The sequence below is a fragment of the Erpetoichthys calabaricus genome, chromosome 9 (assembly GCF_900747795.2).
Source record: "Erpetoichthys calabaricus chromosome 9, fErpCal1.3, whole genome shotgun sequence".
Lineage (NCBI taxonomy): Eukaryota > Metazoa > Chordata > Cladistia > Polypteriformes > Polypteridae > Erpetoichthys > Erpetoichthys calabaricus.
In genome coordinates, this window is record NC_041402.2 from 143,300,444 (window position 1) to 143,325,033 (window position 24,590).

General features: G+C 36.9%; 1 protein-coding gene across 3 annotated transcripts in view; it reads right to left on the minus strand.

Moving 5' to 3' along the window:
• The window catches only part of LOC114658184 (alpha-2-macroglobulin-like protein 1), a 271,971-nt gene that overhangs the window by 222,679 nt on the left and 24,702 nt on the right, over positions 1–24,590 (minus strand). For 2 of the 3 annotated variants that reach the window (XM_051932107.1, XM_051932106.1), the window contains 8 exons: positions 18,989–19,073; positions 18,607–18,724; positions 15,083–15,197; positions 13,873–13,982; positions 12,028–12,195; positions 9,162–9,392; positions 7,106–7,169; positions 5,758–5,897 (listed from right to left, as the gene is read on the minus strand). In XM_051932107.1, the coding sequence (XP_051788067.1) occupies positions 5,758–5,897; positions 7,106–7,169; positions 9,162–9,392; positions 12,028–12,195; positions 13,873–13,982; positions 15,083–15,197; positions 18,607–18,724; positions 18,989–19,073 (1,031 nt within the window). Of the gene's footprint in view, positions 1–62; positions 163–1,147; positions 1,310–3,468; positions 3,619–5,757; positions 5,898–7,105; positions 7,170–9,161; positions 9,393–12,027; positions 12,196–13,872; positions 13,983–15,082; positions 15,198–18,606; positions 18,725–18,988; positions 19,074–24,590 lie in introns of all 3 variants that reach the window. The other variant, XM_051932108.1, reaches the window with a different exon arrangement.

A 24,590-nucleotide genomic window follows, 5' to 3' on the forward strand; every position in this document is an offset into this window, starting at 1 on the left:
ACTTCATCAAATTCACAAATGTGAAACTATAAACATTAATTTTAAAAAAGGTTATAACATACCAAGACGTTCACTGTCTGATACACGCATATAATAGTCATATTCATCACAGGTAACTGGCTTCTTAACATCAGAATTGGTCAGTAACTTTAAGCCCAGACTCTGTAAAGGAAGCAAAAGAAAAAATATACGTTAAACCAGTTCAGTTACCATAGCAGTTATACAATACTCTTCTCTGAACACAGGCTAGAGTTCTTAGTTATAAAATAGTAGTGGAGTTTTGGCATAAAAATTCTGTTGTGGCCATGCCTGAATTTTAATTTATGTGTGCAGACTTCTCTAACATTAACATTACCTTGCCTAACTAATAAAAGCTTTCCATCTTTTGCTTATTACTAGATAGACATGATGCAAGTTGACTCACAGTTCACGTCCCAAGAAAATCAAACAATGGGATGTTGTCCCTGTTCTGTTTCAATTGACATCAAATCATTGTGATACCCCTATGAGGTAGTTACATGCAGATTCTTTTTCCCTTACTTTGTAAAAACTATGACTTTTCAACTTCCTTTCATCTTACTTTGCCAGAACAATGATAAACAGGAAGATTTCGCTCCTGCCTTCTGTGTTTTTAGTAAGACTTAAACGAACACCATTTTTTAAAAATAACTTAAAAACGTAAATAAGTAAATTCAGCATTTAGCTATTTTATTTTTCTTAGACTTGTGGGCCAGTAACGTAATAAAATGTGTCATATTTGACTACAAAAATAATGTTTATTTCATAAGATTGTTCAGAGTTGCTGAATCCCCACAGGAAAAAGACCTCCATTTCATAATCAATAGTGATGAGCAAACCCCACGGAGTTTGCTTTGCCCTGAGTTTGGCAAAATAATGGAAATGCTGGGGAACGTTGCCCAAACTCTGTGCTGTGAGGCACCAGTGTTCATCACGATATCACTTTGTTTCAATCAACAAAAGACACATAAAAAGTACCACAAACAAAATACAACAAATGGTCATAAACTAGTAATAAGTACATAAAGTATAGATCATTACACTCACAGTGTGTCAGTTTTTAATTTAATAATAAAGAAGGAAAGGAGGAGCAATCACACAGAAAGAATAAAGATCATTTTATTCATACCTTAAAGATGCTAAAAATATCATTTTCTGAATGATGTGTAAAATGATATATTGAACGCTTCTGTATTGGGCGTACAAAAGAGTTAAAACAGAGATCTTGTTCATAGTCTTCTACTCTATAATCGTAGCCATTCATTTTTTGAACAGGGATCCGATTGTAAACCTGGGAATCAAGTCAAATGGGAACCTTGTGAGAAACATAGGCTGTGACAATGATATAAGAAAGACCTAATAGATTATAGGTTTAAACAGAGGCATAAAGCAGATAGAAAAAAGTGCATTATTGCACTTTTTTACAATGCATTTCAGTACATATTCAAACTTTAACTTAAAATAGTATAATAAGCACAGGGTGAGAGAAAAGAATATTTCAGAATTTTTTCTTCTTTCATTATCTATCGACCCTGATCTTGATTTTAAGTACACATGTTCTAGCAGCACATCCTTCTACAACAAAAAGAAATTTCTCAATACTGCAAGAAAAATGCTTGTTATCTCAATTAATTTACATAGTTGTATGGTGCTATTCACTGGAGACAATCTTAGAGAGCTAGATGTGGAAAGAGTAATAAAGTAATTTCAAAGGCTTTAGGACTCTACCAAATTGTAAAGTGTGTCATTATCACAGAATAACAAGAAATTGCAAAGTTTTGTTCTTTTCTTTTTATTTTTTTATTCTTATTTATTTTTTTACTGTTATCTAGTTGTCGGTACATGGTAACATTGTACAGTGGTTGGCTAAGATGCCATGCATTACAAGCAGGAGGCATGTCTGATGATTGCATGCAAGTGTGTGGAGTTATGACAGGCTCAATGACTTCCTTTACAATGATCCTCAACACTGACACCCCACAGTGTAGTTTTCTGAGCCTACTGCTGAAATGATTATTCAGTTTAGATTATCTGATGACTGGTATTATCTCAGTGTAAGTTTGTCTCCCTGCAATGGATTTTATGGGATTTCAGCCCCATGTGACTCTGATTTAGGACATGTTTGTTCAGTAAAATGAATGGTTGTAAAATTAGTTAACGGCTTAATGAATAAATAAACAAGTTCAGTTTACTTTTATTAAACCATATACTGCAATTAAGTGTTTACTGCTGGTGTAGACATGCGACAACCAGACACATAATGACAGAACAATACTTTACACAGTACATCGTCAAAAAAAGACAGCAATGATGATAAACAACAGCAAGGATATAATAAATGAAACATTAAATAAATATACAGTAATCCCTCCTCCATCGCGGGGGGTTGCGTTCCAGAGCCACCCGCGAAATAAGAAAATCCGCGAAGTAGAAACCATATGTTTATATGGTTATTTTTATATTGTAATGCTTGGGTCACAGATTTGCGCAGAAACACAGGAGGTTGTAGAGAGACAGGAATGTTATTCAAACACTGCAAACAAACATTTGTCTCTTTTTCAAAAGTTTAAACTGTGCTCCATGACAAGACAGAGATGACAGTTCAGTCTCACAATTAAAAGAATGCAAACATATCTTCCTCTTCAAAGGAGCAAACAAATCAATAGGGCTGATTGGCTTTTAAGTATGCGAAGCACCGCGGCACAAAGCTGTTGAAGGCGGCAGCTCACACCCCCTCCGTCAGGAGCAGAGAGAGAGAGAGAGAGAGAGATAGAGAGAGACAGATAAAAAAATCAATACGTGCCCTTCGTGCTTTTAAGTATGCGAAGCACCGTTCAGCATGTCGTTTCAGGAAGCAGCTGCACAAAAGATAGCAACGTGAAGATAATCTTTCAGCATTTTTAGACAAGTGTCCGTATCGTCTAGGTGTGCGAACAGCCCCCCTGCTCAATCCCCCTACGTCAGGATCAGAGAAAGTCAGCGCAAGAGACAGAGAAAAGTAAGCTGGGTGGCTTCTCAGCCATCTGCCAATAGCGTCCCTTGTATGAAATCAACTGGGCAAACCAACTGAGGAAGCATGTACCAGAAATTAAAAGACCCATTGTCCTCAGAAACCCACGAAGCAGCGAAAAATCCGCCATATATATTTAAATATGCTTACATATAAAATCCGCGATGGAGTGAAGCCACGAAAGGCGAAGCGCGATATAGCGAGGGATTACTGTACAACAAAAATGATTAATAAACAGGTACTGTATATTAAGTAAAAAAAAAGCGTAATATACACCCAACTACAAAAGTTATAGCAAGACAATATGTATAACTAAACTGCAAAAGACTCATTAGTTAGGTCTGTGATCATTTTCTATATTGTGCAGCAATTGAAAAATTTTCTTTGGATTTCCAAAGATTATTGTAACTTCCATAAACTGTAATTAATAATTGACATACCACATCTGCAGTCAGCTCATGGCTGGAATCCATTAACAAAACACTTTTATCGACAGAACGAAGAGAACACAAGGATCCTGGCTTAGCTTGCAGGTGCAGATTAGTGTCACCACCAGGAAGCTCCTGGAGTGAAGAAAACCTCAGTTCTACCTGCATATCAAACACAATTTACTCAACAAGCAGCATAAGACAAGAAATGTAGCATTTAGCAAGCAAGAATTATATTTAAAAATATAATTGTGATATTTTTGGAAGTGATAGTCCTAAACAGTTTGCAGCTCTTGCTAATTTGCATGTTTGGATCAACCTAAAGCTGAAAAAACACTGGTTTATTTAAAACTACTATTGCAGCAGATACAGCACATGTGGCATATAGAGTCCCTAAAAAAACAATTCACAGTACAAATTCTAGCAATACGTCATGGCATTTTGTTCATCTCATGAGTACTATGTGTGCATTTAAAATAAATCTGGTTTAGTTTTGAATTAAGTCAAATTTAGCATAAGACAAAGTTGATTATTTTAGTTACAACAGTGTGACTATTTTACAGTGTCATTACATTTACATTTACATTTACATCATTTAGCAGACGCTCTTATCCAGAGCGACTTACAACATTACAAGTTTGGAAAATATTACATTGTGTAAAGTTTGCAATTTCTTTAAATCCAGTAAACCTTTCAGACATGACATCTTTAAATAGTTCTGTCTCAGCTACTATGTAATAAGAATTTATTACTTTATTGCTGATTTTAAAATACTGATCATGCATAGGCTGCTTTCAAGAACCTTGTACATTATAAGAGTCCTAAAATGAATCAAATGTGTATAAACACTAATTGAGTCCTCTTTAACCCCTACGGATATTCCTGGGATTGATCTTTCAGAGCTGAATGAGTGATTTTGCTCAAATAGCAAATTATGATGCCATGTCTGAATGCGTGTTGCGTCACAAGAGTGCTGGGCAAGTTTCAAAGATGTTGTCCACTGGGTCAACAGGGTGCAAGGCACATTTATCAGAAACAGATAAATCCTTACAGAATTTCAATCCATTCATAAGTGTCAACATATTAAATCTAAATATATCTGACAGAGCTCAACAGTGGCGCACAGAAGCCACAATGAAAGCAAATTACAGGATGCACATATGATGTCAGTTATGATGAGCTGTCATTTTCAAATCAAATTTAAAATAAGGCATTTCTTCAAAAGAGTTGTCAATATTTTCATAGTAGCTTTTAATGCAGACTCATTTCATAGCCATGCATTATAAGCTTAAAACCTGTATTTTTTACTTTATTTGAGTGTCACTTGTTCTTTATAAATTGGGACAAAGTTTTAGTAAATATTACCTAATTTTGCATGAGATATTTTTGTTCACATAAAGGTCATCCACTTTTTTAAAGTAAAAAAAAAAAATAGCTAGAGGTCCTACTGTAAGCTGAGACCCTTAAATATTGTCACAAATTTGATGATTCCACTGGGTGTACAGGAAATGGGTGTGGATAGAACCGTTAGAAGCAAAAAGACTCATGACCCCTACCTGACCCCAGCCAGTACATCAACTGCACAAACCAACAGCCAGTTGTCTCTAGATGTAGAAGGGATCAACAGCTAATCACATCAGTGGCTACACTACAGAGCAGTTTTTAAGTTCACACTTCACAATATTTTAGAATCAAGGCACTGGTGTTTTTCCTTCTCAGACTTGAATTCTTCTTTTACTTTAATTTTACAGTGGCATAGTGGGCAGCGTTGATGTCCAGTTTCATAGATCAGACCAATGTCAGGGAGCTCTCGAAACAACTGGAAGGGAAGGTATAGTTGTTCCAGCTACATTTATACAACCAAAATACTATCCATGCTGAAATAATGGCAGCAAGAAGAGAGACTCAAAGCACACCCCAAAATATTAAGCAGCTTTTGTTATAAGACCTGCCTTTGTGTGGCAGTAACTGTCAACTACCAACACTGTTGAGACATTACTATGTATAAATGTCTGGACAAGAAAGTGCTTTGAGGAAGATTCTATTAACTTATAACAAGGCGTGAAGAAGGGGCCTGAGTTCCCTCGAAAGATTGCACATTGTCATCTTTTTAGTTAGCCAATAAAATGCGTCATTTTGCTTGACATCTCACTACATTCATAATGGGTAACATGGTACAACACCCTACTACTACTTATAACAAGGCAAAAATGATGATTTAACAAATAATAAACAATGTGCCATGAAGTGTCACTACCCACAATAAAAAAACACATTGATGTGCTTTAACAATGCACTTACCTTGTTCTTAAAACACTTTTTAACTTTAAAATCGTTACTATCTGCAATCATCTCTCCACTTGGCAAAATGGTATAAATGAGAACTTGAGCATATGGTGAGACATTGGAAGTGACAGGAAATGTGAAATCCAAGGATCCTTCTAATGATGCAACATCAGTCCAGTCATCAAAACATACAAAATATAAATAATAAAGAATATTAGAAAATTCTAAATAAATTAAGCAAGTTCTGAACTTTAAATTATACTTTTTTGAGTAATATTGCTTCATTCTTTCTAGTTACTTGCTAGATCCCTGTAAAATAAACCGATACATGCTACCTGCAATGATTTCAGCTTATTTAGTACAAAACACAGTAAAACAATCCATATGCAATGACAAAGCTACTGCTTTGACTGATAGATGGCATGAGGTTATTAGTCATTACGCACATTTTAGATTTTAACTAGCTTTATAGTGTCACTGAAAGCAAGTCATCCATGTACTTTACAGCAAAATTCAATGAACATCTATTTGAGAAATTTCTGCCCTTATTTGTTCAAATGTTTTTCTGAGGATATAAACTTGTATATCCCCATTTTTCTTTGTTCATGACTACCTAGATGATTTCATACTTCAGGTTTAGGGTGAATTTAGTAGAAAGGCTCTACCTGAGAAGGTTCAGTAATGTCCTTAATCCTGTGTATTACAGTGTCCATTATAGGACATCGTCATTTTGTCAGAAAATAAAATAGAGGTCAGTACTTTCGTGGACCAATATTGACATTGCAGTTTACTTTCAATTTATTATAAATATTGTTAAATTAAGCATTTTTAATTAGAAATAAAGCAGCAATATTTCAGAAAAATATGTTCCAAATTTTAATTTTTTATTAACAATATTTACAAATAACATTTATAGCATGCATTCTGGAGTGAGGGTCAATAAAAGGGCCCAATCACAGCCAAGTTTTGACTTATAGTTATTGTAACATGAATGGTTTTGGGATGTGGAAGGAAAACTATTGTACCTAGAGTAAACCACAATGAGAATGTACAAACACCACAAAAGCACTGACCAAGCACAGCATTTATACCTGGATCTGTGTCCTTTGCTAGATGTGTGCAGCACAGTTGTACAGTGGAATCAATTTTAAAGTACAGGATTAACATCTGCAACATGGATGGCTCATCCTATAGTTATTTGCACAGTGATCTCCTTTCTTAAATAGCATTTTGTGCCTTTTGTTAGTATTGGCTTCATTTTAAACCTAAATTAAACAGAATTTAGTTGATGGCTGTAGCTAAAAGCTTACAAAGCAAATGTTTCTTCTGTCATCTTTGCAAAGGTCATTTGGAATCATTTTACCTTCTCCGTCTTTCAAGGGAGTCTGAAGTCTTCCATGGACTGCAATGCCTCCTTTTGCTACTACCTAATAAAAAGAAAAACAAAGCCAAGTTAACTTCTGAGTAATGTACTTGTACCTGCTGAGTAAATACATCAGAGGCATGAGATTTCATGTTAAAATAACTTGTTATTATGTTTTGTAATGGAGTTTATTGGTACAAGAAACTCATTATTAAGAAAAGCTTTATATGTCGACTTTTCAAGCCAATAATACTATCTAGTAACAATATGTGTTTTGAGATGATTCCAAGACAGCATATCCATATCGTTCTTTGAAGGTTAAAAAAAGTAAAACACAAACTTCGCCCATTTCAAAAGTAGACTGGCTGCGTGCTTCACTTCGCCAACTAACTAACTTGGCATGGAGCTGGACAGTTTAACATCTGTGGCAGAGCGAAGGGCGCTCAGCAGGCTCCTATCAATTATGGAGAATCCACTGCATCCATTAAATAATGTCATCTCCAGACAGAAGAGCAGCTTCAGCGACAGACTGCTGTCACTGTCCTGCTCCACAGACAGATTGAGGAGTTCGTTCCTCCCCCAAACTATGCGACTCTTTAATTCCACCAGGGGGGGTAAACGTTAATATTTAACATTATACATAGTTATTGTCTGTTTTTTTCACCTGTATTATTATCATTCTTTAATTTAATATTATTTATTGTATCAGTATGCTGCTGCTGAAGAATGTGAATTTCCCATTGGGATTAATAAAGTATCTATCTATCTATCTATCTATCTATCTATCTAATCAGTTCATCTTCTTTATCCTTTCGGCCTCAGGGACATGGTTTCCATCAGTATCCATGTCAGTTTACTCACTCAAAAACATTTTGTTCAGTTTTTTTATTATTATATCCTCAGCAAGAGTGAATAATGCATTAAAAAAATGAAAATTGGTTTGTGGCACTTCACTCTACTGTATCGCATACTCTACCTTTTTCATTTTTGTAATTTTTTTTTCTTGCACATGAGCATGACATGCCATTAAAAAGCTGACTTGCTTTCAAAATCTAAGGCTTTAATTATAAATACAACGCAGTGTAAACAGTTCAGTTCAAATTTGTTATGTGTAGAAAGTACACTGAAACTCATATTTGTTTTTTTTTTTACCATGCTGCCCCTTAGCATGCATCTCATCCTGTAGGCTACGTAAAATAACAATACAGAATGTAATGAGCTTGCTTGGCACTGGGTTGTCATAATTTCACTCACAACACCTGTTGCAAGCAGATATGCCTGGTAAAATGGTAAAAAGAATCTCAGTGAAATGTATTATTTTCAATTTACTTGTCACAAGCATGCTTCAGAAGCCCGAAAGGCACGTTTTCTTAGATCTAAACCTTTGCTATTTGAAAGTGGACATATTTATAAATTTTAAGGCTTTTCTTTACAAAGGGTCCTTGCTACCCATTTGCTTTATTATTAAATGCAAGAGTGGGATAGTTATTTTTTTTTATTTAAAAAAGAGTGCAGTTTCATGTGACAAACTAATGAATGTCACAATTATGAAGAAATAACTTTGACTTGAAAAATACAGAATTTACCCTTTAACATTTTTAGTTTTATCTAACACAGTTTCTAACTGTGGGTCTCTCAGAAGTAAAGCCTGGAATTTAATTATCCATTCTTTAACCTGTTTATTCTTCTCTGGGCCAGGGGGGAGCTGATGTCTATCTGACAACACTGGGCACAAAGAAGCAACCCACAGTGGACAAGGTACTAGTAAACAAGGGCTGTTTACAGCTACATTTGCTCACCTCGGGCCAATTTAGAATTGCCAGTCAATTTAACACGCATGTCTATGGAAAAACTGGAGTATCTGGAGAGAAAATGTGGTGCAGAGATAAAGAAACAATATAGCTCTACACAGAGAACAACTGGACCATGATTTAAATCTAGTCTCCTGGAGGACACAGGAAAAGGTAAATTACAAATGCATGCCAAAAAAACAAAACGTTAAAAGGAATATTCATAATAGTAGACATTTAACGTAAAGTTTTTCTTGACTACTCACTTGGTAGAAGAACTCAACAAATGTTGCCCCCTCCTCAAGCTCATCTCTTTTTATGATGTAGTCAGTGATGATTTTTGCTTCTGTTTCACACTCAAGCTCTCCATTAAAATCTTGTATCTTTACAAAACTTTTGCTTTTTGAGTAAAAGGGTTTTATAAAAAGATATGCACCACGATATCTGGGAGAGATCAAACCATGAGTGTAGGTTTCTTTATTCTTTTTGTAATATGCCTGTAAATAAAACAAAGACTATTAAATACTATTTTTGTGACATGACAGGATAATTAAGGAAGAATGTTTGAAAATAATGGGGCAAATAATTTAGTTCTTCAACATACCACCTCCTTTCAAGATTTTCTTTTAATAAATATATATTTTGACTGTCTACTCAGGCATTTTTTCAGTAACAAGTATTTTGATGACATGTATTCATATTCAATTATTATAAATTAAAAATATGCATCTTGAAAAACTATACTTTTCATGCTGTAAAATACCTTGTGATGAGATAGAAAAGGTTCTATATAAAAACGTGTTTATCTAGTACTGCAAGATAATTTATTATAGTAACATTATAATATTATCAGATAGTGTGTTGTCACAGGTGGATGGGGGGGGCGACCCGGCCGGGGACGCCCCGGAGGACTGGAGAAGGGCTTACGCCTCCTCCAGACCATGTCGGGGCGACCACCCTGGTGGCTATGGGGACCACGGGTACAGAGGTTTGAAGCTCAACCCTGTAGGGGCCCGTGGTAACTGCCAGGGGGCACCCCAATGCCTAAGGAGCTCTGGACCTCAGCACTTCCGGAAGTGCTGGGGGAAGAGGATCAGGGACACCTGGAGTGCTTCCGGGTACACAGCGCCGGCACTTCCGCCACACTGGGGAGTGCCGGCGGAAGATTGTCGGGAGGCACCTGGAGCACATCTGGGTTCTGGAGAGAAGGAAGGACAAGGTCTTGGAGGAGGCAAGGAGGCGGCCTGAAGGAAAAGGCATTGGAGCAGTTGGCCTGGACTTTGGGGACTTCAAGGGTTTGTGGTGCACTTTATTCTTGTAAATAATGTACAATAAACGTGTTAGGGGTGATTTGAACGTGTTCGCCTGTCTGTGTCCGGGTCATCTTCCACAGTGTCTATAAGGTATATCATTATGTGCATTTTCAGAATGAGGAATTTTGTCATTAAATGTAAATTATGTTCATAATATGAGATATTTCCCACCTAATTTGACTCTGGTTTATGGGTGTAATCAAATAAATGCACTGCCCACAGTCAATTGGCAATGGCCCCATGATGGGACATCGTGCAACTCATAGATAAAGATGGAAAAAAGCAAGCGAGGATGCAGACAGAACTCTCCTGTGCAAAGAGATTACTGATTTTTCTTTCAAACAAACAGAGAATTTAAGTGCAAACTTTGCTTAAAGTCTTTTACAAAATAAATAAAGAAAAAAATATGATTTAAAACAATTGTGAATAAAAGTACAAAAAAAGAGTATTAACTTTAAATATAATGCTAATAAAAATCAAGGTCACAATGTAACCTGTCCTTTCCATAATAAGGGAAATCCTTCCTGCAAATGCTCCTTGTGAGCCCTGGTAAGAGCATCCTGCCTGAGTCTCCCCGTTTCTGCCGCACCTCTCCATCTCATCTACTTCCTCAAATCCGTAGCAGACCTGACCCATGCTGGTCTCACAGACTCATCCACAAGCACCATCCCTGCAATACTACAGGTGCCTTATCAGTTCGGATGTTGTCTCAGCCAGCCTCGAAAAGTACATTTCGAAACTAGTTTCTCCTGTCTCCTTCACTTTCTTTAACCCCCTAAAAATTTACCTCCTGCTGCTGCACCTCATTCACCATGCCATTAAATAGCAATTAATTTATCCAACTGGTGCACATGTTAAACTGCCGAGGAAGAAATCAATAAATTAACTCTGAAAACCTTTCATACATGTCCAGTGACATTTCCTATCTCAGTGTTTAACTACAGAGAAATATATACATTTCCTTGATCAAGTATTAACTAATCTGCATTGACTTTACTTGGGACTGACATTCTAAGTCATCAGTTTAAGATACAAATTCTTACAACCAGAGCTCAGACAAAGTAACTAAGTTGCAAAGCTTCATAACAGATGGTGATGTTCTGAACCTGTAAGTATAACCTTACAGTTTTCTACTTTCATTTACAGTGGAACACAATACACATCAAATTAACTAAAGAAATTGTGAGGAGCTAATGATAAACTGTATGGATTTAGCCATTACTACATTTTGCAAGGTTACTGTGAAGGACACTATTGCCAACATATATTACAATAGTTTTATTTCAGTATACAATTACAAAACATTTATCCCATTTTGAGTTATATGCATCAGCTCATTAGTACCTTTCACTGCATGAAAGTTAGAACCTACAGTATTAACAAAAACAGGTTGCATGATAAATAATCAGGTAGTTGGGTGGCACGGTGGTGCAGTGGGTAGCGCTGTTGCCTCGCAGTCAGGAGACCTAGGTTTGCTTCCCGGGTCCTCCCTGCGTGGAGTTTGCATGTTCTCCCCGTGTCTGCGTGGGTTTCCTCAGGGTGCTCCGGTTTCCTCCCACAGTTCAAAGACATGCAGGTTAGGTGCATTGGCGACCATAATTTGTCCCTAGTGTGTTTTTGGTGTGTGTGTGTGTGTGTGCCCTGTGGTGGGCTGGCGCCCTGCCCGGGGTTTGTTTCCACCATTGCGCCCTGTGTTGGCTGGGATTGGCTCCGGCAGACCCCCTTGTGACCCTGTAGTTAGGATATAGCAGGTTGGATAATGGATGGGTGGAATAGGGTAGTTTACTTGCATGAAACTTGCTTTAGAAAAGGTACGTACCTCTAGTTTAACAGTACTGTTACCCCAGGATGAAGTGTTCAATGAGAAAAAGGCCACACCATTCCCATCTGTGTTCAAGACTTGGGTTTCTGCCATTCCAGATCTGGATATGTCAAGGAACACTTGTTCATTAGCAACTGGAGAGGAATCAGCTTGATCAACTTTTATCTAAGGAGTTGAGAAAAAAAAATACATCCAGTCCTGACGCAATTTATCAGCAGACAAAAAGACTATAATATTAACAGGAAACATAAGCGCTAAAAGCATATGTACTACTGTAAGTACTGTACCACAAAAACACTTGCAAGGCATGAGGGTAATAGATGCAGTATTGGTGGAGGATATGATTTCTTTGGTTCTCTGGCTTCCATTGTTACTTGATCTACATCAAAGTTATCATTTCAAGACAGTTATTTCCATTCAGGTAATCATCTTTAAAGTTTGTATCTGACTTCAGTAATCAGGGACTGTATGTAAACACATCCACATTCCTCCCTTGGAATTAAAAAATAACGTTTCTTTTAACATTCACGAAATTTGTGTAAAGTTCCTATAAGAATCTTTAGATCATCAATATAAAGGAATGGTGTGATTTTGTACATATATTTCATCAAAAATAATTTGAAAGTTGATTGCCGAAATATACATTTCATGTAGCTCCAGAGCAACAGAAGCCTGATGAAATTGGATCGACTGAATATTGGCATGCCCTGTGAATCGCAGTATCTTACAATGGAAGATTTTGTGAAGGTGTCTAATTTGAAAGGCTTGTCATTAATACTCCAAACAAAGCTTTATGTCAGGGCAGGTCTCTTGATATGTGATTGCAGCGCTCTAATGTTTAGGTAATATTCTAATTTATCAGCATTTATTTTTACATATGCAAAGTTTGGTAATATTGTATGCAGTTATTTTTATCATGATCTTAAACTGTTATTGATCTTCATAATAACCATATTAGTTAAAAGTGTCACTTTGGTACTCAGTAATATTACAAAATCACCTCATGCCAGTCTGTTAAATAAACATCATATCTGCAAACAACACACAGACACAGACAATTCTGACCTCAAAACAATAGTAAAATTTTAAGACTTTTATCTAAGAAATAAAGTACAAAATCTCATATACAGTAGTATGAATGAAAATATAAAAGACATACAGTTAGTGAGTTTGTAGACATGTGTCTTAGGTGCTGCAGATGCTAAAATATATAAAATTAATAAAATGTCAAAATTGTTAGTCATAGTATCAGAGAGTAACAACACGATGAATTGCACAGATGGTAATCTGTGTAATATTATTATTATTACTACTACTACTGTGTAGTGCAAGCAAATGGAATGCTGGTGGTTTTTGCCTTACGACTCCCAGGATCCATGTTTATCTCCTACCCTAGTCAATCAGTGGGTGCAATTTTCATGTCCTTCTCAAGTCTGTGCACATTTTTCTTTAGGTATTCTAGTTTCCTAATAAATGTGAAAGATGTGTATACTGTTTGATGTGGTTATTGAAAATTGACACCGTGTGAGTGAGAGTCCATTTATTCTGCAATTGACTTTTGTCCACAGATAGATTTTACCTTACACCCTACTGCCGTAAAATCACCATGAATATCGGGGCTGTGCCTGGTTGTTTGGTGCATAACTGATGAAACATTTGATATGTTGTTAGCTGCAAACAAAAATCAATATGAAGCACAGTTCTCAAAAGAAATTGAATCAACTTTCAACAAACTTTATGAATATGATGCCAGCGTAAAATATGTTACGAAAATGTATATAGTTTTCATTTCATTGTGAAAAGATGCAGAGAACAGCACCTGAAGACCACACAGTTACTTACTTTTCCTTTCAAAGGGATTCCTTGTTTGTATGAGTCTGGTGTTTCCTCAAAACTGACAATAACCAAAATTTCAGTGAATTTTGTAATAGAACTTGCTTGGAGCGTAACACCTTTTCAATGAAGACAATAACAGAGTTGGCATAATGGAAGCAGATAAGGTACAGTACATAATTATTCCTTTTAAACTGTTATTTTACATCATAAATCCAATTAGGCTGAACTGTTTAGAAATAGATACACATAAAGGATTGTATACTGTAAATAAATAACAACAAAGCCTTAGTTATACGGGACATGGTGTCTGAAGGACAGGTTAACAACAGAACTTTAAAAAATACAGTAATAAAAGGCTACATGGTTTTCTATCATAAGAACCCTATCAGGTTACTTGCATTAGTCTTTGTTTTGGGTGGGAAAAAAAAAATCATACGAGATCCTGATTTAAGCCTGTTTAGTACACCCAGTCACCATTATCGTTTCTATCAAACAGGTAAGTGGCAACAAATTGTAGAAATTTGTTCAATGCGTTTATAAACCAGATGGAGTGAAGTTATAAATGATGTGTTTGATTGTCATTTTAAACTTGGCTAATTTGTTACGGTAAATGTTCCATTAATAAAATTAATGAACAAAAAATGAACAGAAGGCAGTGACATCCTGAACTTACTTATTTATTTATTTTGTTTGGATGTGTGAAAGTGCACTGGATTGGGTAGAAAGACAGTGGTATTGATGTAAAGCAAAAGCAGTGAAAATAAATGAAAAGCAAAAGCAGTCTGACTTTTTTTTTTAAGAAATTAATCAAAGACAGATCATTTCATTAGTTAGCCTGTATTTCTCTTTAACTTTCTGCTGCACTTAAAGTAAAATGCCCACATATTTGCATTATTATCAGGATAGATCTAATCAGTATTGGTTGCTTGAAGAAATGGAATATATACATTGTGAAGTACACCACAGGTGCATCTTGAAGAACATATAGTAAATCTCACTTGAAAATTTGAATGTCAGCAGGACTGAAAGAAAACAAGACTGTTCTGCAACATCTGTTACTCAGATGTACATCCATCCATCCATTATCCAACCCGCTTTATCCTAACTACAGGATCAAGTTCTGTATAGCTCAGATTGTAAAAGAATGTTTAATGTAACGCACACTAGTGCTGCTGTTTTTTTCCAAACAAATTAAACTAAAAATTTAGATAAGTACCTGTCCCTTCTTCAGTCAACTCAGCATTTGCTCTAAAGGAGCTTTCATACCCCATAGAATTCAATGCATATCCTTCAAGCTCCACAACTTGAGTTGCACAGCCAGATTTGTCAGTCTAAATAGGAAAAGAATTGTATGGTTCCTTAGCATTTTTAATTATAAAATATACATCAATGTCATACATCAACATATTTACTTTGTTTTAATCATTTATCCCGTTTCTAAGCTTGTTTCTTGTATTACAAGGTCACGTGGGTCTGGAGTGTGTTTCATCGGAAATAACAGAAATGAATGAAATCAGCTTCTAAAAGTATTCAATTTTATGGCAAACAAATAAAATACAAACTACAGTACTTTTATTTTACACTCCCTTTGTATAATCCATCACTACTCCGATACCCTTTATAAGAAAACATACAAAAGTTTTTCTATATACATTTATTTTTATATAGTGGAAGCACAGTTAGATTGATTTTGAGATGCAAATTGTGGTTTACTATCAAGTTCCTTATCCATTGTACCACACTGCTAGCCTGGTATGGAGCACTTCCTCGATCAACCTAATTTAGGTTAATCAATTACTTTAATAACATAACATTGAATTGCATCAGTAGACAAACTCTCATGAGAAAAAGGGGATGAACCATGAAAAATCCACACAGACGACACCATGAACAGGAACTGTACTGGGACTTAGGAGGCATATGGTGACCACATTATATACTGCATAATTATAATAATATAATAATGATGATACCAAGCTAGGATGATTGGCAGGTAATTTCAAATCCATTAAACCATTACAGGGACTTGGACAGATGGATTTTAATGTAAGTAAATGTAAAGTATTACATCTACGAAGTAAAAATATTAGTATTGAATACATAATGGGAGGTTTGAAAATTGAAAGTATAACCTTATGAAAAGGATTTAGGAGGCATGGGGGACTTATCACTATTATCTTCCAGATGGTGTTTAGAAGCCATTAAGAAGGCTAACTGAATGTTAGGTTATACTGTATAGCGTGACGTGTGGAGTACAAGTCCAAGGAGGTTATGCTCAAGCTTTGTAACCTACTAACGAGGCCTCATCTGGAGGACTGTGTACAGTTTTGGTCTCCAGGCTACAAAAAGGACATAGCAGTGCTAGAAAAAGTCCAGAAAGGAGTGCAGGGGATGAATTATGAGAAAAAGTTTAAAAGAGCTGAGCATTTTCAGTCTAAGCAAAACAAGATTAAGAGGATACATGATTGAAGTGTTCAAAATTTTGAAGGAAATTAGTACAGTGGATCAAGACTGTTACTTTAAAATGAGTTCATCAAGAACACAGGGACACAGTTGGAAACATTTTAAGTATACATTTCACAAAAACATTAGGATTTTTTCTCCACACAGAGAACTATACAGACATGGAATACGTTACTAAGTAGTGTGGTAGACAGTAGGACTTTAGGGACTTTCAAAAGTTGAACTAATGAATTTCTGGAGGAAACAAGTCTATAGGATTGGCGAGGTTTGTTGGACGGAATGGCCTGTTCTTGTGTAAACTTTTCTAATCCATAGGTTGCTTAATTATACTAAACTTTCTGAAATATTACACATCAACAAAATGTTCTGGGTAATATTATCAAGGAAATGCAAAAGACTGCCTGCTTTTGTTTCAGTTGTAAGCCAAAAGTACACAACTAATGAGGTTAGGAGATTGATGAATAGTGTTGATCAGCGAATTTCGCCAAAGCGTTATTCACAGCTAATTTGCTGCATTTGCATTTTGTTCATCAAATTATCTACTGATAATTCGGTTGGTTTAGGATAACAGTTTTTTTTCAGTGTCCCATAATGCTTTGCGAGGCAACCGCAACATCTCCTGAAGCTGTAACATCCGTCATTGGATGGGACCACCCTCCGAGTATATAATGCTGATCATTTGCATTCCAGACTGGTGATAAAGCTTGCACATCTCTCACTATGTTCTTTCTTCTTTGATCTCATGGAGGCATCGTCGCACAGTGGTTGGCACTATGAAGACCACATGATCGCGCTCATAGTTAGTATTGCTAGCCTACTGGCTGACACACTGCAGATTTGAACACTGGGAGGTACTCACGGTTAGCAGAGAAAACTCATGTACATACAATATAAACAGTACATGCAGATATCATGGAAACCAAAGGTGCTAAGGCAACTGATGAACTACTATAGCATCAGTATTCATACCTGCTTTTTACATTTACCATAAAAGCAAATGCTATAAAAAGTAAAACTGTAAAGGCACATTAATACTGTTTATAGTAAGTGAACTCAATCTAAGGATCTTAATAGATAAGTAAGTATTGCAGTTTCTCAAATTTTATTCTTATGAAACACAAACAGCATAAATAACGAGCTATCTGTGCTTGCTGCCAAATGTGCAGGTAGATCTTCGAGTTCCGCATCAATATAAGATAAGGAGGCGCATGCCCTATGCATGCGTAATTAACCACGTGTTGAATGAAAACAATACTTGAAAGAGCCTGAGAGGGCTGAATATTTTTCAAAAAAACTCAATTTTCTGAAAAAAAAAAAAATTGTTTCTCAAATAAATCAACATAAAATGACCTTCATATATTTTCTGACTGTTGACTATGATTTTGGCATTTCCACTTTGTTTCAATGAGATATATGCTTGTGCATCTCTGACTTTGTTCTTTCTGATTTGATCTCATGAAGGCACAGTGGTACAGATGTTGGCACTGCTGCCACACCTGCTGAGGTCACCTTTTTGGCCATAATAATCAGTCTAGTATAGTTGGCAGATGTTTCCCTAGTCCTTGGGACATTTTAAAGATAATTGCACCATTATAATCCAGTCAAATCTAGTTCAGTTAGTCAGTCCCCATTGACTTCAATGCATTTTGCTGGGTTTGGCAATATTCACAAACACTTTCGTGTTTACTCCAAACTCAAGGCAAAGCGAACACTGCAGAGTTCACTCATAACTAGTGAAGAAAATAAGAAGAGATGGAAGAAAAAAAATTAACGTAAATGCAGCACATCTTCTCAAATACATTCACTTAATTTTGCCAGAAGATATCTGGGTGAGATCATAAAAAAGGGGTAGGATACAGTAAGCAGCTACTCAACAGCTGAAAGTTGTGAATGAAGGATGACTTTACATTTTGTTACCGAGAGTGCATAATCTTCTACATATGTAACACTGACAATTTACTAAACTTTTCATAGGACCTTATTATAATTTCTTACAACTAAGAAATATTTCATATTAAACACAAGGCAGAAACAGAAAAGGATGATAGACAGAGACATAAATTGATTAGTCCATTTAGGAGACTCATAAAATTTAATTTCACAGGCAAAAGATGAATATGTAAAAATGAGAATATAATAAAGTAAATGGTAGTACCAGATTAATCTTACAAGCAGATACAGGATGATGATTATAAAACAATTAAGCACAGTATGGCTAAGATATGATTTTTACTGTCCAAGAAAGACCAAAATTCAAATATCTTATGTTTTACTCACCATATTAATGAACCTTTGACAAATTTCTCTATTTTCTCCTGTGGAAAGCCAATAATACAAAGTTCTTCGGCAAAAATTCAGTTTCACACTGCCTACAACTGGTTTTCCATATGTGTACCTGGAGAAGAAAAAGTAAAGCTCCTGAAGCACATGTGGATTATTTATCCATTATCATCAAAATTAAAGATATCAAACAAGGCCAAAAGATGTCTTGCAAGTTTGCTAAAGCCATCAAATATGAATTGGCTTTACTGGCCTTTAATATCCCATCTAAACATTTAGAAAGACTTCATTGCTGTCTACATCTAGTGAACTAATATTGCTCCAATATTTACTGAATAAAACTAAAGAAAAGTTTAATTCCCACTTATGTTTTACTTACTTTCCACAGACCTGAACCTTGACTTGTGTGTCTATAATGGTCACAGTTTCTGGTAGTTTAATCACAACTTCATACTTTGGGAGAACTGCATATAAAAACACAAAGGTCAGTACTGCTGTCTACAAAGACAAATAAAAACAAAAGAAAAATGCATGTATGTAAATTGTGAGATATTCTGAAAATTTAACAAACACCCATATTTAATTAGACAGACAGATCTATCTGTCTATCCATGTAAGTAAAGCATTTTAATAAGATAATTTTCTATTTAACATATTATTTTAATGCTATGGATTGCTGTAAAAATGAAAGTAAATGGTTATTTTATTTATTTTGCTATGTTTTTATCATTAGTTTTTAAAAATGAAGTGTGTACCACACTTTTGTTTTATTAGCTTGATCATTGGAATTGAAAGATTAAGCAGTAAGGGACTGCAATAAAGGCGGCATGGTGGCGCAGTAGGTAGTGCTGCTGCCTCGCAGTTGGGAGACCTGGGGACCTGGGTTTGCTTCCCGGGTCCTCCCTGCGTGGAGTTTGCATGTTCTCCCTGTGTCTGTGTGGGTTTCCTCCGGGCGCTCCGGTTTCCTCCCACAGTCCAAAGACATGCAGGATTGGTGATTCTAAATTGGCCCTAGTGTGTACTTGGTGTTTGTGTGTGTCCTGCGGTGGGTTGGCACCCTGCCAGGGATTGGTTCCTGCCTTGTGCCCTGGGATTGGCACCAGCAGACCCCTGTGACCCTGTGTTCGGATTCAGTGGGTTGGAAAATGGATGGGACTGCAATGATGTTTTTATTTAAACAAAACATTAAATAAATTCCAATACATGTTAATTGAATGGTAATTCATGTAAATTTATTGTTTGTAAGTTGTATTTGTAGTATTTCTTTTTTCATAAAACAACAATGTCAACAATAATATCAATAATAATAATCCTCCAACTCTGAGTTGCATAAGAGAAACAGATGTAGCAAAAAAATAAAAAAAACCACATGACTTTAACTTTAGGTTTCAAATGATATATTCAGGCAGGCACAGTGGCACGGTGGTAGCTTCTGCCTTGCAGTAAGGAGACCTGGGTTCGTTTCCCAGGTCCTCCCTGCGTGGAGTCTGCATGCTCTCCGCATGTCTGCATGGGTTTCCTCAGGGTGCTCCAGTTTCCTCCCACAGTCCAAACACATGCAGATTAGGTGGATTTGGCAATTCTACATTGGCCCTAGTGTGTGCTGGGTGTGTGTGAGTTGGCGCCCTGCCCGGGACTGGTTCCTGCCTTGCACCCTGTGTTGGCTGGGATTGTCTCCAGCAGACCCCCAGTGACCCTGTGTTTGGATTCAGTGGGTTAGAAAATGGATGGATGATTTATTCAAAGTCAAAATATGTGTATCCCAAATTGTCTTACTTTAAAACTGGGGAAATATCATCCTCTATTGTCCACTACTATCTATGTATTGTTCGATGTTTTTGCTTTTAAAAAGTTCTCTATATTTGGTTTTCCATTTGAAAAACACTCAGTTAACAGTGATATTACATTCTGTACAGTAGGCATGGACACAATAAACATGGAAATAAAAATAATGGATCAAAGGTTAAAGATGAGTATTTAATTTCAATTGCATTGAGCTTGATTATATTTGAACTAGTCGATTTATTATTAAATTAACTTTATGTGTTTATGCTTTATTGGGCTGTTTTGTTAAAATTTCTTGTTAATGAAGCCACCCATGCAGTTGGCATTTTCTCCTTCCCAAAAAATGAGGCAATACAGTGGTACATTATAAAACTGTCACATTTTTAGAAGCGACCACATCTTTACTCCATGTGTAATTCACATTTTTTCGATTTAAAACATTGGAGTGATATGTTAGATAATCATATACACATTACTTGAAACATACTAAGTTTTGTTTTCCTAGATTAGCCGGTGGTGAAATGACGTTTCAGAACAAAATGCTCAAAATGTCCAATGTCAGTTACTTTACAAATTATGTTTTTTAGAACAATTTCAATTGAACCTAGTTGTTCAGAATCTATGCATTACAAATTAAGTTGCACAAGTATTTAGCTTCACTGTGTCACGCATTCTCATATCAGAGGATTACCTTCTGGGTTTATCAAAGGCAGGGGGTGCAGTCACTTAATTTTGTCTCTTCTGACAACTTTAGCAGCGAGAAGATGCCCACCAATGGCAATTGACTCTGTCCTTAATGACTGGGGGGGTTATAAAAGAACAGATTCGACCCACATTACAATCATCCCGGAACTCCCAAAGGGAACTCGTTTGACTTCTGTTATGAGAAGTCTAATACCTCTTTTTAAGTGTGGTGCAATTTCTGACTATTTATACGTCATCAAGCCTTCTTTTTGTTTGCTGTTATCATCCTTTATTAAAAGGGGTGACCCCGCCGGCTCCCCAACACTTTCTAGGTGTCACAAGTGTCCTTGCAATTGTCCACAACTGAAGTCAAATTACAAAATTTAAAAGTTCTTCAATCAGATATCTATCAATCCCATATATCACACAAATAACATTTGCAGTCATAAACAACACCCAAACCCCCAGCCTCAATTGAGAGCTAATTAGTAATATAAAAGAGTCCTACTTTGTAATGCAACCTCATATAATTTAAAATCTCTATACTAATAAAAGGCAAAGCCCTCACTGACTGACTGACTGACTCACTCACTCACTCACTCACTCATCACTAATTCTCCAACTTCCCGTGTAGGTGGAAGGCTGAAATTTGGCAGGCTCATTCCTTACAGCTTACTTACAAAAGTTAGGCAGGTTTCATTTCAAAATTCAAAGCGTAACGGTCATAACTGGAAACTCTTTTTTGTCCATATACAGTAATGGACGGCAGCTCGCTGGCTGTGGGAGGCGGGGTTGCGGGGGCTGCGTATCGCGTCATCACGCCTCACACGTAATCGCGTGAACTGATTGTGAAGGAGAAAGGACGGCCTTATATGGCGTTCGTTTATAAAACAGCGGACAGGCTGTGTAAAGGCAGCTTCACAGAAAAACAGATCCTTAACAAATTGTTATTGGTATATTTTCCCTCAGTTTAAAAAGGTTTTCTTCTTAATAAAAATTTAAAAGCAGAACTTCGCCGCTGCAAAGCGCGCCTGACTTTATTGAAAAGAAACTAAACTTGCAGCGCCGCTGCTATTCAATGACACTTGCCTAACGCCTGACTTTATTGAAAAGAAACCAAACTTGCAGCAACGCCGCTATTCTATGACACTTGCCTAACGCCTGACTTTATTGAAAAGAAACTAAATTTGCAGTGCCGCTATTCAATGACACTTGCCTAACGCCTGACTTTACTGAAAAGAAACTAAACTCGCAGCACCACTCTTCACTGACGCGCCGCTATTCAATGACACTTGCCTAACACCTGACTTTATTGAAAAGAAACTAAACTTGCAGCGCCGCCGCTATTCTATGACACTTGCCTAACGCCTGACTTTATTGAAAAGAAACTAATCTTGCAGCGCCGCTATTCAATCACACGCCGCTATTCAATGACACTTGCCTAATGCCTGACTTTATTGAAAAGAAACCAAACTTGCAGCGCTGCCGCTATTCTATGACACTTGCCTAACGCCTGACTTTATCGGAAAGAAACTAAATTTGCAGTGCTGCTATTCAATGACACTTGCCTAACGCATGACTTTATTGAAAAGAAACTAAACTTGCAGCGCCGCCGCTATTCTATGACACTTGCCTAACGCCTGACTTTATTGAAAAGAAACTAATCTTGCAGAGCCGCTATTCAATCATGCGCTGCTATTCAATGACACTTGCCTAACGCCTGACTTTACTGAAAAGAAACCAAACTTGCAGCGCCGCCGCTATTCAATGACACTTGCCTAACACCTGACTTTATTGAAAAGAAACTAAATTTGCAGTGCCGCTATTCAATGACACTTGCCTAACGCCTGACTTTATTGAAAAGAAACTAATCTTGCAGCGCTGCTATTCAATCACGCGCCGCTATTCAATGACACTTGCCTAACGCCTGACTTTATTGAAAAGAAACCAAACTTGCAGCGCTGCCGCTATTCTATGACACTTGCCTAACGCCTGACTTTATTGAAAAGAAACCAAACTTGCAGCGCCACCGCTATTCTATGACACTTGCCTAACGCCTGACTTTATTGACAAGAAACTTAACTTGCAGCGCCGCTCTTCACTGACGCGCCGCTATTCAATGACACTTGCCTAACGCCTGACTTCATTGAAAAGAAACTAAACTTGCAGCGCCGCCGCTATTCTATGACACTTGCCTAACGCCTGACTTTATTGAAAAGAAACTAAATTTGCAGCGCCACTCTTCACTGACGCGCCACTATTCAATGACACTTGCCTAACGTCTGACTTTATTGAAAAGAAAGTAAACTTGCAGCGCCGCCGCTATTCTATGACACTTGCCTAACGCCTGACTTTATTGAAAAGAAACTAAATTTGCAGTGCTGCTATTCAATGACACTTGCCTAACGCCCGACTTTATTGAAAAAAAACTAAACTTGCAGTGCCACTCTTCACTGACGCGCCGCTATTCAATGACACTTGCCTAACGCCTGACTTTATTGAAAAGAAACTAAACTTGCAGCGCCGCCGCTATTCTATGACACTTGCCTAACACCTGACTTTATTGAAAAGAAACTAAATTTGCAGTGCCGCTCTTCAATGACACTTGCCTAACGCCTGACTTTATTGAAAAGAAACTAAATTTGCAGCGCCGCTCTTCAATGACGCGCCGCTATTCAGTGACACTTGCCTAACGTCTGACTTTATTGAAAAGAAACTAAACTTGCAGCGCCGCTCTTCACTGATGCGCCGCTATTCAATGACACTTGCCTAACGCCTGACTTTATTAAAAAGAAACTAAACTTGCAGCGCCGCTCTTCACTGACGCGCTGCTATTCAATGACACTTGCCTAATGCCTGACTTTATTGAAAAGAAACTAAACTTGTAGTGCCGCTATTCAATGACGCGCCGCTATTCAATTACACTTGCCTTACGCCTGATGAGCCAAGAATTAGGGCGAAACACGTGTTGCGTACTCTTTGCATTATTTGACAGTAAACTATTTTCAACCATTCTATGATCTGCTTCTCACAACTCAAGGCACCGTGGCTGATGTTAGCTGACTTGCTGGCCAACCATAAGCGTTACCTGGTAGGTAACCACCCATACAATCAGATTGTGATTCAGACTACGAATGCCGTGAATGTAATTACCCCGATCTACATACTAGAGAAAACCTCAATGAAGAAGAAACAGTGCGTAAGCATACATATTAACACATGTGCAATTAAACGTGTGCATTTACGGGGTGATTTCTCAGGCTTAAAAGCTCGCCTTTTATTAAAAAGGTAAATGCAAACTGTTTTCATTCTGAAGGGCACAAACCACGTTGGATTTCAGCCGTTAAACGCGCAAAAATGTCGGTACACCAGATAAATAAGTGCAACATATTATCAGTTGTATTGTATGCTTACAATACATATAGAAATGTGTTACTCGTTAACTAATAGTATGGGATGGTGTTTTTCGACTCGCGCCTTCCATGTCTTGGTGGGTTTGCATAGCTTATTGT